Genomic DNA, 16,967 nt, shown 5'->3' on the forward strand with positions numbered 1-16,967 from the left:
CTCTTCTTTCTTTTGAATTTTATCTAATATAAAGATTATCTCTCTTGCATTGAATATTAAGCGTTTAATATTAAATGTCAGATATAAAAACAACGATTTAAGTGATAAAAAATTAAAAGACACATCGTGACTATCGTTATCTTAATAAGAATTTTTTAAATTCCAACGTACTAACGATTTTTAAGATGTAACGATAATTTAAGATGTGTATGATAATAACTACTTGTTAGATATCATTAAAATCAATCGTTTCTCAAACAGGTTCCATCAGTTTGTTACTCATTAATACAGCTTAATGTAAAGATTCATCTTCCTTGACGTTGATGTAAATTCATAGCGAATGTATCGGTAGCATCGATAACCCAAATATCATGCTGTGCTGCATCGTTAACGTATAATGAGATTACTGGACCATACATCGGAAAAGAGTATTGGATGAGAACGAGGAAGATGGATTATGAATTATGTTAAGAGTAAAAGTGCCTGTCCCAATTAGTAACTATATATATACGACAAAACAATGGTTTTATTATTAAAAATGATTAATCTATTGTCGTTATCTTTCGAAAATCAGAAAAATAAAAAATCTTAAATTTTTTTACATAATTACAAAATGTCTATATAGAAAATTATATAATTAATAAGAAATTCTTGTTGTCAAGTAAATATATAATATAATTAATATTAAATTTTTTACAGAAATAAAGTAAATAATCAATATAAAAATTTTCCCTCCCAAAAATTTATTTTCTCTATTGATTATTTATACTATTTTATATAATTAATAATTTTAAATAATTTATATAATTACTTTAAATAATGGAAGACGAATGTTTTCATGTATTTTATTTTTTCCACAATTTTTATCGGTACTTTTAGAAATATTAAAAGTAAAAATATAAACCTATTCGACTAGAACACGATGATAATTCATATCGTTTTACGAAACATGCTAGTGGCGCCATGTTGTTTATATACTAATGGTTCGTGATATGTAATCCCTACGGTAGGGGTGGTTCGCGCCCGTCGACTCTGTGGTTGGCTCGCATGAAAACTTGCATGAGTCGATTATCCGATGCATCATGCTGGAAACATGCTCGTCCGTTGACTGCAATGGAGTTTGTAGTAACAGAATTGTCTCCATTTTCACGTATATGTACGCGTCAGTTACATACGTTTACGCGCGGGGATTTACTTTCGCATATGAAAAATTGTCATTTATCCATTGAAATGCTGGTAATGTATCTTTTTTCATATAATTTTATCGTAGTCGAGAAAAGTTTTTCTCACACCAGCGCATCTCATAAGAGAATAGAAAGAGCCCTTAATAATTTTCTATAAATCGCTTGTTTTTTCGATACTTCAACAAAGAGAATTTTATTTAAATTTTTGAACACATAAATATTCATTAAACAGCAAACTTTTTTTTACGCTTCACTATACTTTTTTTTAGCATAAGAGATTTATTGTTAAATCGAGGAGATAAAGATACACTAGCCGGTGTGTTTCTTCTCTTAATCAAAATTGTTCACCATTTACAATCTGTGTGGCATCCGAATCTGACGAACTTACATTAATTTACACGAGATTACGTGTAAATTTTATCACCGAGCCAACATATATGTACGTGTAAAGTGCGTACGTATGCGTGGCATACACTTTTGCACGCGCGCATTCCATCTCTCATCAGCGTAACATTTTCAACTTACGTCGCCGGAACATCAAATGTCTCCCCCTCCCCTCTACGGCAGCTCCATCCACTCCCTCCGGCGTCTTGCGGACGCGTGGCGACGACGGCGGCGGGAGAACACGGCTGTCCACGGATGGGTAGCGTCGCGACGCCCCGCGGGGTCACCCCAACCCGGAAGCTCCGCCCCTGTGGAAGTCGGGCCGCCAACCGGCGTATCCAGCGTACGAGACACGGTAGGAGGAGCCACCGTGTCGTCGTCGTTGGCGCCAGGTAAACGGCGATCCTCTGGGCTCGGCTGCGGCACTCAGCCGCTTAGTATCGCGTCGACTCTCGAGTAAATATCTTCTTATTCCTTTTTTTTTCCGGAGTCCCTTTCTCTCCCTCTCGACTGCGCTCGCTTTCGTCACTGCACGCTTTCGTTCCCAATTCGAAACGAATGTGGGTCTCGCGAGCGAGGCGTCGATCGCCCACGATCGATCATTCTTAAAGTGAAGGTCATTTAATTTTCGCGTCAGTCGGATTTTATTTTGTCTTTTGATGCTCGGGGATGCGAGGAGGATACAAATGGAGACGAAAACGGAGCCATTAACGCCACCGCAAACACCGCCGACGATCGACAGATCGATGCATCAGCATCAACAGCAACATCCACAGCAACATCAGCAGCAACAACAACAACATGTAGTTTTTTCAACCTCGAAATGGGCCAAATCAAACTTTCTCAACGGTAGATACATCCAGCAGCACCATCCGCAACATCTTCAGCCAACGCACAGTGCTAGCAACTATCAGACCACTCTTATCAGTAACTGGTTGAAAGACGCGGCCCTCTTAACGTTTAGGGGTTGCTGCCCCCAACGCCCTTATCTGTACTATCAGGGTCATCCGGGCACAATGTTTCCGGTACCGCCGCCACCGCAGCCTCCGTCGTTCCTCGCTCGAAGATCAACGGGTCAGAGGCCTAAGAAACAATTCATATGCAAGTTCTGCAATCGACAGTTCACGAAGAGCTACAACCTGCTGATTCACGAAAGGACTCACACCGATGAGCGACCGTATTCGTGTGACATATGTGGGAAGGCTTTTCGCAGGCAGGATCATTTGAGGGATCATCGGTAAGTATTCACTTTTAAAATAGACTCTTCAATTCCGATAATGATAAAATAGATTATATGTCTACGTGGCACAAAGTTATATCGTTTATGATACGAGATAAAAGTTGCAGAATAATTTATAAAAGGAAGATAACAAATAATAAAAAAAAAACGGCGTGATTTTAATATGTTAATGGTAATATAACTTGGTAACTTATTAAATTTTGTGGTAATAATGCTGCAACAGTGAACTTGGATAAATTTGAATCTTAATTTAACTGATTTTTCCATAACTAATTGAATTAAAAGTGAGTAAAATTATATCGAAGTTATATAAGTACGAAATTTTTAAATAAGAATACGTCAAGTTAAAGTAACGCAAAATTAATGCATTTGTTACAATAATGTATTAATAATGCAATTAATGGATACACTGAAGAAATAAATGTCGTTTATTGTTCAAAAGAGAATTTTCAAAATTCTTTGAGAACATCCATGAAGAATTAAACTTAAAAGTTTTTTTCTTTGAATGTTTCCGGTAATTTGCTGTTCGTCTATTCTATATATCTGAACGTCTATTCTTTAATTTTTTGTACATATTATCCTTGACATGTTAAATATATTGTTTGTGAAAAGTCTTTACGATCACTTTTTGCGACCTTCAAAAAGTATTAGGAGCACGGTCTCGACACCAAGTGTCTCGACACCAGTTTACATGATGTTAGACGAAGCATGATACAAAACGAATATTTTATGACACTTTTATTGATGAATAAACATTGGTGATTGGATCAATAAACGTTGATGATTGCTATATATTTAATTTAATTCTACATTTTTATATATAGATATTAAAATAGATATTAAAATTCTTATAGAAAATAGATTTTCAGGAGTTTAATAGTTAATTCCTTTTAGATGAACTATTTAATATTTTATATAAAAAAAATCTTTTTAAGGAAGTTTCCATTTCCGTTTCCTTTTACATTTATATCGTTAGTAGATATCAATAGATAGTTTTTGTAATACTGTGTATCCAGATACGGTAAATGTTAAAGTCACATTATTTAGCGGAAAGTCGAACTGCGCAGTTTCAACTTTCCACTAAATAATGTAACTTTAGTGTTTACCACATTATATTTTTATATACGGTATTACAAACCTTTGCTAATAATCTGGAAATATTTTTTTTATCGTAATCGTTATCCCTGGAATGTAAGCCTAAAGCTTTATTAATTTGTTTATCTAGACTGGTATAAATTTTAGTTTATTCACTTCACCATCTAGCTGTTACAGTAGACCGAATAATTTTTTATAAAACGAGTACATATCCTCATCGCCTACGGCTCATTTATCGATTAGTAGTGTTGTCATCATATCATATAGTATCGGAATATTTTTTATAATATAAAAACATATATAGATCACACGTATATAGATATTATAATATTACATTTTAGTATTAAATATGTTGTTTGGAAAATCTATTTTGAACAAAATCAATCCTTCAAATGCTTCTTAAATATTTCTGATCATACATATATAGATATTCTCAGTATGATTACGCAGGAATGCAAAACAAAGTCAAGAGATCAACACACATCATCTAAGCATCAATTGATGCTTACAAAATCATCGTAGTAATTTATCATAGTAACTCATCATTGTATATCATTATAGTATATAAATTCTCATTATTGAAAATCACTATGATTTCGATGATTTTGCAATTAATTGTATGTAAAATTTTCGTAAAAAATTTAAAATAATTTGTTTACGCAAAAAATTTTATTTTTATTCCGCTTGTAAGGATTAAAAATATCGATGTCAGTCATATAAGTTATCGTTATCAATGCTTGCTATCATCCGCATTCCTATGAAAACAAGAAATATCAATTTATTTCTGTCATCAACTTATTGTTGATGATGAAAGCCAAATACAATTATATATCGGTTAAAAGGAGAAAAAAAGTTAATGTTTCGAAAATAAAGATCATTATCAAATATGAAAGAAATCAATTTACAAAATAGAAAAAATTATTGTAATACTTATAAAATTATTTTTTATCAGAATATATCCATCAGAATACAAACTAACAATAACATTATATTAATATTATAATTTTCTCTTCAACATTTAATATAATACAATTGTATATAGTCACATTATTGATATTATATCGTTGATCGTTATTATTATTATTGTTAGTTTGTATAGAGATAAATCGGACGTGTAAATTCATTAAAATTCATAAAACTAAGTAATAAAAAAAAGAGACTAGTTCGGCAATCCAGGCTGACGAATTTTTTTACATTTTAGATATATACACAGCAAGGAGAAGCCATTCAAATGCAACGAGTGCGGCAAAGGGTTTTGCCAAAGTAGGACTCTGGCAGTTCATAAAGTCATGCATATGGAGGAGTCACCACACAAGTGCACGGTATGCGGCCGGAGCTTCAATCAGAGGAGCAACCTGAAAACACATCTTCTTACGCACGCGGACGTTCCGCAGGACCTCAGGATCGAGACTTCGGTAGCGTCGGACTCGAGGATCATGTCATCAGAGGTTAGACAAATAGCAGAGCGAGTGAGCGGTCTCCTACCAATGCCGAAGAGCACTACGCACAAGCTCGGCTTCACTATAGAGGATATTATGAGACGTTAGAAACTATAATCCCTTTTAATTTTAATCTGCGTGCATTTCATTTTTGCGTTTGCTTTGTATTATACTTTCTCGTTTTCTACGCATTATAAAGTCTACGGATTAAATTAACTCATATTATTATTATTATTATTATTATTATTATTATTATTATTATTATATTATACACATTATTATATACTTTAGTTATATATTATTAATTATATATTTTCATTTGTGCGCTCTAGCACCAACTGGATTGGCTTCAAGAGTGCCGAGAAAAATTGCCGGTAATAATTTTTAATCTTCAATATGAACGCCACCGATTCAATGGCCAAATTTAGTTGCAACTTAGCTGTATTTTCTATTGATGCTCCCCGCCTTTCCTCTCCCCCTATATTGCTCGCAATTTTAACGAGATGTTACTAAGATGTGCGACGTTCTGCCTCAGAAACGTATAATAAATGAGATTTGTTCATGTTGTTTGAAAGTCCCAATGTCTGCAGAATGAAATAAATATAAGTATATTGAAAAGAAAGAAAGCGAAAATATTGGAAGCAAAAAGTGCAAGCAACGCAAATCTACGATCGTAACTCCCAAATGTTAAGCTAGTGTTGGAATTTTCTGTTTAAATAAATATTAATAATTAAAAAACTAAATTTTTTTATTATTAAATATATACATTTTTATGAAAATTTGTAACAATTATATTTCACTTAAAATTTATAGAATCATTATATTTTGTAATTATTCTATAAATTTTAAATAAAATATAATTATTATTACAACATTTACTATGACTATTCCTGAGGCAGAGTATCACAGGTCTTTTTTGTACATGCATGTTAAACGCGAACAGTATGAGGAAGAAGGCATCAACATGAAAACTGCTTCGAATGTTACAACCAAATCGGTCTATTGTTTTATATATTCATATATGACGCGAAACAATCGCTAATTTATATTTCAATATTATAAGAAAGCAAAAAATTGATTAAATTTCAATTAATTTCAATTGAAGTTTATGGATCTTTTTGCTTATTATTAATTCTGGAAACATAATTGAATAACTATTTTATATTATTTTTGATTCCTTAGATTTCTATTAGTCACAGTTCATTTTTTCACGCGCATTCTTTCTTTTTTCTTCCTTAGTAAATTCAAAATACATACGCAATCTCATTTGTATGCTAGATCAGTATTCTAAAGACTCTGAAATTATCTTTCAAAATGAAAGAGACGCAACAGCAGTATGACACTATATTTATAAAGAGCAAAATTACAACTTTGAACTTTAAACGAACGCAAATTACAATGAAATAGTTACTATTGACGTTAGTAATGACATAAAACTAGCAAGGATAGGCTTGAGGTTTTATGCAATAGCACAATAGTATTTTAAATAGAGACGTTGCAGACTGCTATCAAGTACAATTAAAAGATATTAACTTGATATAATTTGTATTTGCGCTTAAGAGTCTGTTATGTCTAGTCAGGAAGTTAAAATTTTTCGAAAATTATCTTTCTCTCACATGTCTATCTTATTTTCCTACAGAGTAAATTACATAAACAAGATTGTTTCAAGAGAATCGTTGTTGATACGCATTAATATAAATTTTCTATTTTAACACTTGGATGGAGAAAACAGGTTTGTTAAAGTATCTAAAAAATAAAGCTAGCTATTGATATGAAAATAATTTCGTTGGACTATTAAAATAATTATGTAGGACGTTCAAGTATAATGAGCAATATTGCAAGAAATTTGACATTCTAGCAACCATCTTGAGCGTTCTGTTTAGTTTTAATGGTACAACAAAATTATTTTCAGATCTATATTTAGTTAAATTTTTAAATACTTTAGCAAAATCGCTTTTTTTCATGTGCAAAAGAGAGATTTTATTTTATTATATGCACGCAGATTTTCATGTATATTCTTCCCTTTGTAAATATGATTTGAAAAATGTTTATATTATATCGTAGAAACGTATGATTAATATTATTAATGATCATATTTATATTATATTTTAAATGTATAGTTAATAATATTTATATTATAGATACATAATTGATTATATACATCTTATATATTTATATCAAATATTTACGCTATTATGTTTAGGAATAATCCTTGTGAATATTCAGCGAATCTTTTGATTTTTATAAGAATTGTGTATGCGTTTACAAGAGCAATGTCCCACGAATATCTTAAATCCTTTATGAAAGGATAAGCGCGATAAAATATCCGACAAAAAATTGCATTATGATGAGATTTTTATCATAAAATAACAGATGTTTGTAATGTTTGTGACAAATGGGACAGCCATTGTATATGTCTATAGAAATATGTTATATTATTAGATGCTGTATACTTCTAATTCACACAAAAACAGTATTCGCTGCACGTCGAGTCGAACTTTTATCGCGCATTATAATTATTTTTTTTCTTTATTCTCTAATTTACGTTTAGTGGTATATCCATTTCTATTTTCCATTAGATATCGGTACCGTTCAGAATAAATTAAAATTGTACAATTTGAAACATGATATAATTCGGAACAAAATAAAAATTTGAATCCAATTTTCAAGATTCAAGTTTGATAAACCCTCTCATTGTGTGAAGGATATTGAAATAATGGTACAAACAATAGCACAAAAAACTCAAACTTGAACTTCAAAAATTAAATTCTTAATTTATTCAGAATTACATCATGTTCAAAATTGTATCATCTTACCATATACGATCGTTGTCAGTCCAGGAATACTCTCGATCTCCGATGTCTGTCAACATAATTTATTCTCGTCGTGCGTATCAGAAAAAAATCTGAGGTCTTCAACGACTTGTAAGCGTCGCACGAAATTTTGATTAGAAGCCATGAAGGGCGGATGAGATCGTTTGGGGGATAAACGTAATGTGTTTATAAATCGAAATATTTGTAATTTACGTATCTATTTTACAAAATTCCGTAAATAATTCGTGTCATACATATTACTATTGGATGCATGATAATGTCACATCGTGACATTAGAAGCAGAGAACACGAGTGAGAGATTTAATAGCGCGTAAATTGCAATTGTGCCGCATGATTAGAGTCTCCGTTCCTAAAGGATTTTATCGGATTTAAAAAGCATTTATGGTATCCAATTCTTAAAACACTCTCGATTCGGTCACGAGGCGTCGAGATAATTAATTGTTCCTCGACGAGACAACGATCTGTGTCGAGAGGACGTTACCGTACCTGTCGTGTATATCGACGGTGTTAATCGAGTCTCTCCGGTTAGATATCTCCGTTTCCCGTAAAATTAGAAATTTAGATCAGATAAGAGCGGGAGAAGGGAGTAGGAGGACATTTCTTGGCCAGTTAGTCCGATTAGCCACCACCTTTCTCTTCGATGCCACTGGCGACCTGCAAACGGTCTCACAGATTTCTTTTTCTTTTAATCTAGAAAAAGATACTAGTATATATAGTATCCGTAGACCACCCATGTCTTTCACGTACAGGGTGTATACAAAATTTTCACAATTTTTCTTATATAATTTCTCTATGATATAAATTGTTCGACAAGTAGGAGGTCAGTTTTTTTTCTCTCGATGTATTTAATTAGGAAACTTTGGAAGCTAAATAGTCTCAATATCTCGAATATTAATAATTAATTTTCTATAAAAATTTTTTATAGATATTCAACTAATGTTATATTAAAAACTTTTAACAGCATTTTCAAATTAAAACATTTCTCACCAACTAACAATAACATAACTCGATTAATTCCTATTCAATAATATAATTGTAATATAACACATGAATTGTATGTAACAGTCATATTGTTGAATAGGAAATTATAACTAACAGTTATAATTAGTATGCTACTATTAGTTGGTGTTTGCCAGGTTATCGAAAAACATGAGATCAATAATATTTAACGTCCAATTAAATTCTAGTTAAAATATCGAATTAAATTTGTTAATAAATTTATAGTTATAAGAATTAAGATACTTGATACACCCTGTATGTTTAGATTCTTTCTTTCTGAATTTCATTTAACGCGCGTGTTTCCCAGTTTCGACTCGCACGTTGAGTTACCACTAACTTAAGATCGTTGTAAATATTTATATTCGTGTAGATAGTCTGTAGGTGTAAACTGTCTTCTTCTGTCGTGTAGTTTCGTCGTTCTTCAGTCCGATGAAGTCGCTTGTGCTCTTATCGGCGCGCTGAATGTATAAAAGCGCATTTAAAGCGGTTTGGAATATTATCGGACTCAGCGCGGTTATCTGTTATTGTACGATCATACCAAATAGAATGAGAGGAACAAGGGAATACCTCACGCTAGTCGATCGTAATGTATATTTAAATGTTGTTGTTATTCATTGAAAATAAAAATTATTCCAAACGAAATGGTTCGTTCATGTTAACGACAATCCCATAGTTTTAAAAATCTTTTTATTTTGAAACTTGAATCTAATCTAGTATAATTTCTAGATTTGTTTATATAATTTTACTTTTTTAACTGTACTTGACTTGATGAAGAGAATGTATGTGTTTCCATTATAAATTGTACAAATTTTATCTTGCTTATGTAATTCGTACATCGCTCTAATTAAAGACCTGCAGAGTAATTGCGTATGACTCGTTCAGAAAGAGGGAGAAAGAAAGAGATAAAGAATGTGTTCGACGTATCCAGGTTTAATTTAATCTCGCGAGAGTAAACAAAAAGTAGTTCCCTCAGCGATCCCTTTTCGACGCAAGTCGTTATATGGATCCACGAGAACAAGGCTAACCATCATTCCCGACTTTCCCGACAATAGCCGGCAGTTAACGCGCTTGCCGGTCAGTTAGTACTGTTTAACTTTAATTAATTCTCGCACCTTCCACAGACAATAAAGCGTGATGAAACGCCGTGCAAACAAGACGTTGCGTCTCCCTTTGCTCCTTTATCATCGAGCTAATTTCGAACCTTGTCGTCACATTGTTTGTTCGTTTTCTGCTTATAGACGTGTCGATAACCCGCCTTTTCCACGTAATTTTAAATTAAATTAGCGGGTTCAATATTGACAAATCCGATGCAATAATAAAACACGATCGCCTTTGTTGAATTTATATGATTTATATCGATTATAAACAAAGAGTCTATTATCATTTATAACTTTTAAAAATTTTTGAATTTATAATTTTTTTCATCACTGCTTATGATAACAATATTTATCTTTTTTTATATAATCATGTTTAAATAAAGAGAGTTTTAAATTTTCCTATCTTTTTTCTCTCTGTTAAATGATGTCAAGATGATGTTTGTTTCAATTTTGCAACAAAATTATCAAATGTATATGCGTTTCGAAATTTCAATAATCGCACTAATTGTCTGTCTCTGTATAATTTTAGGATTCGAAAGTCTAATCACGTCGACATGAAATGTGAAGAAAATTGTGTACTCCCGTTATCGTCGATAAGGTTGTTTGAAGATACAAAGAAATGATACATTTCAAAAGTATAATAGATAGCCGAAGGAACGTAAGATAGGAAAGGTGGAATTGAAAAGAGATGGAGTGAAAATGAGTTTTTGTGAGAGAAGGAAGACGAATGAAGGACCGTCCGGCTGTTGTACCCTTTATCGTTTCTTCTGGGGGGACGATTTAATTACAATAATCACAATGTTACGGTTCCTGGTATTCTGCCCAGAGCATAGCGACTTGTCCCACGGAAGAGAGGCTAATCGTTTTCCTAAATCGAGGATACTATTTCGCACAGATCCCCGATGCTATTTTATGGTATCATGGACGATCCTTTTTCATTTTGTCTAATAAAAACAGGACGGTTGTTCTTTTCAGATATTGATCTCTGCAACTTTATTCTTTTTTTAAAAAAAAAAAACTTTGTTTCAATTTCATCCGAGAAATCTCAAAATATCTTTACGCATTGCTTTGTATCACGATAACCTAATTGTGTTCTGAATAATAATGTAATCTTACATTTTATATTAGACTTTTCTTTTACATTTTATTTTACATTACATATTACAATCTTTCTTATTACAATCTTTATTACTTAATATAATATCACAAAATATTCTATAGTAGCACGTCATTATATGCTACGATTTGTGCGTATATATCGTGTGAATATTTTTATAGATTTTTTCATAGGTACATTATATGGATTAGATATTATGTAGTTGATATTACAGTTACATTATATCCTATCCTGTAAATAGAATGCACGAAGTAAAAGACGGACATGGCGTGTGAAAGGGGCGAAAACTCGAGATGAATTCGAGGTAGCAAGCGACTTCGCAATTGTGGGAGTTAGCGCCATGGAATGTCATGAAATCCCCCCCTCCCCCCCCCTCTTTCCAAGTCCACCTTTGGGGCTCTAAAACGTTAACCACAGATTACCCGGTGGATTAGATCGCTCAGTCGGGCGAGGCCTCGAGCTACGATTGCAGGGCAAAAAGAGGACGGGGAAAAGGAAGAGAAGCTGCCACGGTCCCCTCACGGTGCTCCGCGTGTACCCTCTTATTAGGGCGTGAGCCTTATCTAAGGGTCACAGGGCCCCGGCGACCTCGTGGGTCCCACAGGGACCACGAGGTTCGTCCAGAATTCCAGGAGTTGTTGCGACCGCTACGCACAAACCACGGACAAGCGGGGCACTGTGAATCTTCTTTCAGGCTTCTGAACACTAATTTTGGTCACCTTTAGATAATGATGATGAGGATGAACCGTGAAGTAATTACCAGCGAGAAAGGGTGAGGAGCGAAATATTGGTTCCGCAGATCGGTCGAAAGTTAGGCGAATGTCGTGAGAAATCGGAAGGTATTAAAGACAAGTTGCGATAGAGAAATTACGAATTTAATACCTAACATATATTTATCGAGCTTATGTATATGTATATTTAAGTGATTAACATTCTTGTAGAAATCTTCGTGGAGTCTTGATGCTTTGCGGCTTACATTCTTCTACCTTTGCTCAACACAATCATTTATCAACGAATATATTGTATCAAATTTTACTTATATACTGTATGATATATAATACATTCTTTCATATCTGTAAGTAGTGAGATACATTTAATATCTTAAAAATAGCGTGTACATGTGATTGTATCTCTATTATCTGAGACTTATTGTCAAAGTGGATGCAGGTGAACGTGTATGTGTAAATTCCGGAAATCTTAGTAATATAGGAAATAAAATATATATTCATATATATATATATATACGATTTTATTAGGTGTTGGAATTAATTCGTAGCGTTTTTAATGAAAGAATGTTATTTATTTCACATGAGCATTAAAAAATACATTAATGAAAGTACTTCCCATCACTTGTAAAACGCTACGAATTAATTCCAACACCTAATATATATATATGAAAAAAAAATATAATTAATATATAATCATATACAATATATATGATTTATATGCACTTATATACACCATTGTATGTACTTCGCGGACACTTTGTTTTCTATGTATATGTTTTCAACTTATGTAAGTAATACAGTTCTTCCTTCGCGGCCGTCGTGTCAGAGGGAACGATTAAAAGTCGAGCGATAAATTTTCGGAAAATTAAGAACTCCGCTGCCGGCCGGGAGGAACCGGTACGGATAACAGGAAGAAACGCGTAGGAGCTGACCCGCCGCGGGCCCAGGGCCTGTGGTTAGGGCGGTACGGCGACCGCTCTTTTTTCAGACCCCGACGATTAGGTAAACTGTCTACCCAAGGCGCGCGGTGTGTGCCCACATTGTCGGGGCTCGCTCCCCGGCTATGCTATTAGTTAGTAGTATAGTTTAAACTCTCGGGACATCGCGCGCCAAATCGCGCTGGACCGCGCCGGGGTGCGCCGCGTCATGGAAGATGGGAAGACGAAAAGTTAGTAAGAATTGGGAGCGAGTCGACTCCACCCTTTTAAACGTCGCTAATTTGCGACAGACTCCGTCGTCGGCGTCACAACCCTCAAACCGTGCAAAAAAAAAAAAACGACGGAAGTGGGACAACAGGCCAGCATGACGGGGCCTTACCGGCATCATTGGACTCTACCGAAATAAAGGGTTTCGGACTCCCGGATTCCTTTGGCGATAATCGATCGTCTACTCTGCTCCCCCTTTACCGTTCCACAGTGCTTCCCGCGCCCGTCAGTCGAAATCGCTCTCATTTTTTCCGCTCGTAATTCTTTTTTTTTTTCCAACGACGACAGGGAGGATAGAAAAAAGAAAGAGGACGACCCTCGTTTCTTTCTCGTTATTCTCACCCTCGAAATTGCCGGTACCGATACATGGTCCATTATCGACGGTGCAGCATGCGTCAGCCCGACGTAGTTTCTCACACAGTTTGCTTTCCCAAAGTCGTCGCCTGTGTCACCCGCGCGGATGCAAACGCGCACCCCACCTTCCTCGAATATCGTAGCAGCCTTCCGATTGGCGCGTTTGGTCCTTTGTATTTAGCGACTGCCAACGAGTGCATCCACCAGCTGCTACCCTCTAACGGAGAGCCTTGCAATGACCTGTTATCTTTGAACTTTATAAATTGGAGCTTGCATTTTGATAATTCATTAAAATCGTGTAAAATTAACTAAGTGAAAATTTTCTTATTTATAGGTGATATTCATAATACGACCTTATATTTAAGATCATCTTAAGTTTGGTCCCTGATAGGTGTGGTTTTAAGATTCCATTTATAACACATAATCATGCAAATATTTCATCCATACAGTTCAGAAGTTTGCAGCAACGTTTGCTGGAACGTTGTAATGTTACTGTGATATTGTCGAAATTATCTATGCTGTAGTAAGATCGTACTTAAGTTCGTATTTAAGATGATTTAAATTGAGTTTGATCTTTGGTAGTTTTAAGATTTCATCTAGTTAATGAAATAATCATATAGTATTTTATCCATAGAAGTTTGCTTTCATGTTTGCAATGTTACTATTAAAATGATCTGTACCGAGTCTATATTCTGTAACTTATTATGCAGTCATTATATATTCATTTAACTGTATAAAATATCTGTGCTACTATCATTATGAGCGTATAAGTTATGGAATTTCGCTACTGTAAGATTTAAGATGATTTAAATATAAGCTCGAACTATAAATACTGCTGTGTAGATCATAAACAATCTTATTTGATTATGATGCAAATTAAACAGTCATCATATTCAAATATACGCGCGAATGGGATATAATATTATATGAATCAAATTTAAACCTTGGAAAATTCACAAAGTAGGTTTCTTCAAAAACATACATTTATTAATTTTCTTAATCATACATTATTTATAAAACGCTTGAGAAATTATCGTCCGTCTGGATAATTTCGTTTTGCTTTCGAGAAAGGTTACTCCTTAAATATTCTTTCGATGATAAACCTCTCCCTAAATCTCTCTATATATTATTTCGTACACTCATATGTATTCAAGTGAGTTAAAAATAAAAATATATATAGGCCATTATAAAAGAGTAAAAGATTGCGATATAAGTAATGTAAGTAAGCATCTTTGACTTTAGCAGAATTTACAGCTAAATTACCTCTTTTCGATGATCGCGTGGGCGTCTCGAATAGAACTCGCTCCAGATACGATTCGACATTGTGCTAGCACAAGAAACTCGCGGACTGGACGACATAAAACGCGTAAATCCCATTGCCGGGGCGTCGTCGGCAACCGTGGATTATCGGTTCATAATTCACGACCGCCCCGGACAGTGATTGTCAGTTTGCTCCGCCGTTACATCCGTTCGGCCGCACTTCGAGTCCGCGTAATGGATCATTACACGTCGAGCGATAATCAATTTCCGAAGTGCCGGCGCTGGTGCGCGCCGTGAACGATCCCGGAGTGCCGTGAACGAGGGCGGCGAGAGAAAGAAAGAGAGAGAGAGAGAGAGGGGGGGGGGGAGTTCAGTGCGGTGTACGTAACTCAGCTTTCCTGTCCGTGGTATGCTTCTGGTTACAATTGAATCGATTATGTCGAAAGGTCATACCAGTCGATAAAAGCGTTTTTTTCCGAAACAGAATTGCATTTATATGCTTTGCTCATTTCGTCACCGTGTTTTCTCTGCCCGAGCCTTTCGTGCGCGTTTGATAAATCTCTTTTAATCTACCTTTCATTTATCGTACTGTTGAAAACAATCGGGGTCACTCGGAGGCAGGATAGTACATAAAATTCTTCTTTTAGAACAAAGTACATATTTCTTCTTTAGAACTCGGAATTTATTGTTCTTTTACAGTGAAAAAATTCGATTGTTATAATACTAAATTTTATTATGTATCTTTCTACGATTTCAATATTTATAACATTTGTGCATTAAACAAGTTTGTAAATAATCAGAAATGATTAACCACTTTGTTGCTTATTTTTTCATGAATATAATTCCAAGACTGGTATAATTCATAGTCGGTTCTCTTATTTCAAGAGCATCTTAAATAATGTCTTAAGATGCTAATACGATTTTATAATTGTCTTAATTCTGACATCTTAAGATTGTATTACGATTTTAAATATAAGAATCGACTATGAAAAATTATACAATATATATACTAAGGCTTTTTATAACATCTCTATTACATTCGACAAAACTTGCTTGTGGGAAACGTAAGCTCTGGTACCACTGAGAGAGCGGAATAATCCAGGTGTGATTCGGTAGCAAAGATGGCAGGGAACATTCCAGCCGCGCGTGTGCAACTGATGAAGATGGCCTATAGTGTTCGCAGACGAAGAAATAAGCGGAGGATATACGGGAGGATGGACCTCGCGCACTGGGAGGGATGGTATTCGATTGGAGCAAGGGGAGGAGATCGAGGAACATAGAGAGGTGGACATAGGCAAAATAACAGACGAGGAAGAAGATACAGGGAAGAAGGAGTAACGGAAGATGAATACAGTGGTGGGTGGATTATGGAAGAGGGAAAGGTGGAAAGAATGCATCGAGCACACGGAGGAAGCACAGGGTGAATGGAGGATGAAGGGAAGGAAGGTGGGAAGGGGGCGAGAGAGGAAATGGGCAGGAAGGAGGCAAGAAGATCTCAAGGAAGGAGGAGAATGTGGGTGGAATGGCGGAAAGTCGAAGAGAGAAGAAGAGCGTCTCTCTCCCTCTCTCTCTCTCTCTCTCTCTCTGGCGTGAGAAGGGGAAGGAAGAATATACGGCAAGGGAGGGTTTGGTGGCAAGACGGGCGAGCGAGCGAGCGAGTAAACCGCGTGCGTTCGGCAAGACGTTGCACGGTGAAGGGGGTTAGTTAGGCGCGTGGGGCCACGTGCGTTCCCACGGTTTCGAGAGAGCCGCATATCGCGCCAGCCCTCTCCGCGAGGTTTCGCTTCTCTCTCCCGGCATAAGCCAGGCAAAGCGCGCCTTCCCTCCTCTCCTCCGCGCGAGCGCGAGAGAAGAGAGAGCAGTTCTCCCGAGATGGTTGTACAACGTTATACGCGCTTAAGTGTATGCACGCGGATTCCGTAGCGATCCCGACGACTCTCGCGCATATACATTGCACATATAGATGTGCATGTTTAAAAAAAAAAAATATATATATATATATATAATTCCGCCGGCATCATCGCCGCCGCC

The 16,967-nt window shown here is 35.3% G+C and overlaps 1 protein-coding gene across 1 annotated transcript; it reads left to right on the forward strand.

The window, feature by feature from the left end:
* The first annotated feature begins 1,980 nt into the window (after window positions 1-1,980).
* On the forward strand, window positions 1,981-9,817 carry odd (odd skipped). The gene is made up of 2 exons (XM_011056415.2): window positions 1,981-2,805; window positions 5,105-9,817. Exons 1-2 carry the CDS (start codon window positions 2,228-2,230, stop codon window positions 5,448-5,450), a joined length of 924 nt encoding a protein of 307 aa, XP_011054717.1. The 5' UTR covers window positions 1,981-2,227; the 3' UTR covers window positions 5,451-9,817.
* The last annotated feature ends 7,150 nt before the right edge of the window (window positions 9,818-16,967 follow it).

This window comes from Acromyrmex echinatior, chromosome 3, assembly GCF_024713525.1.
Source record: "Acromyrmex echinatior isolate Ae372 chromosome 3, ASM2471352v2, whole genome shotgun sequence".
NCBI lineage: Eukaryota > Metazoa > Arthropoda > Insecta > Hymenoptera > Formicidae > Acromyrmex > Acromyrmex echinatior.

What these genes read in the sequence shown, in the direction of transcription:
- odd (XM_011056415.2), top strand. Translation starts at nt 2,228, where the DNA reads ATGCTCGGGGATGCGAGGAGGATACAAATGGAGACGAAAACGGAGCCA. An exon ending in GATCATTTGAGGGATCATCG is followed by an intron (nt 2,806 to 5,104) that starts GTAAGTATTCAC and finishes TTTACATTTTAG; the next exon opens with ATATATACACAGCAAGGAGA.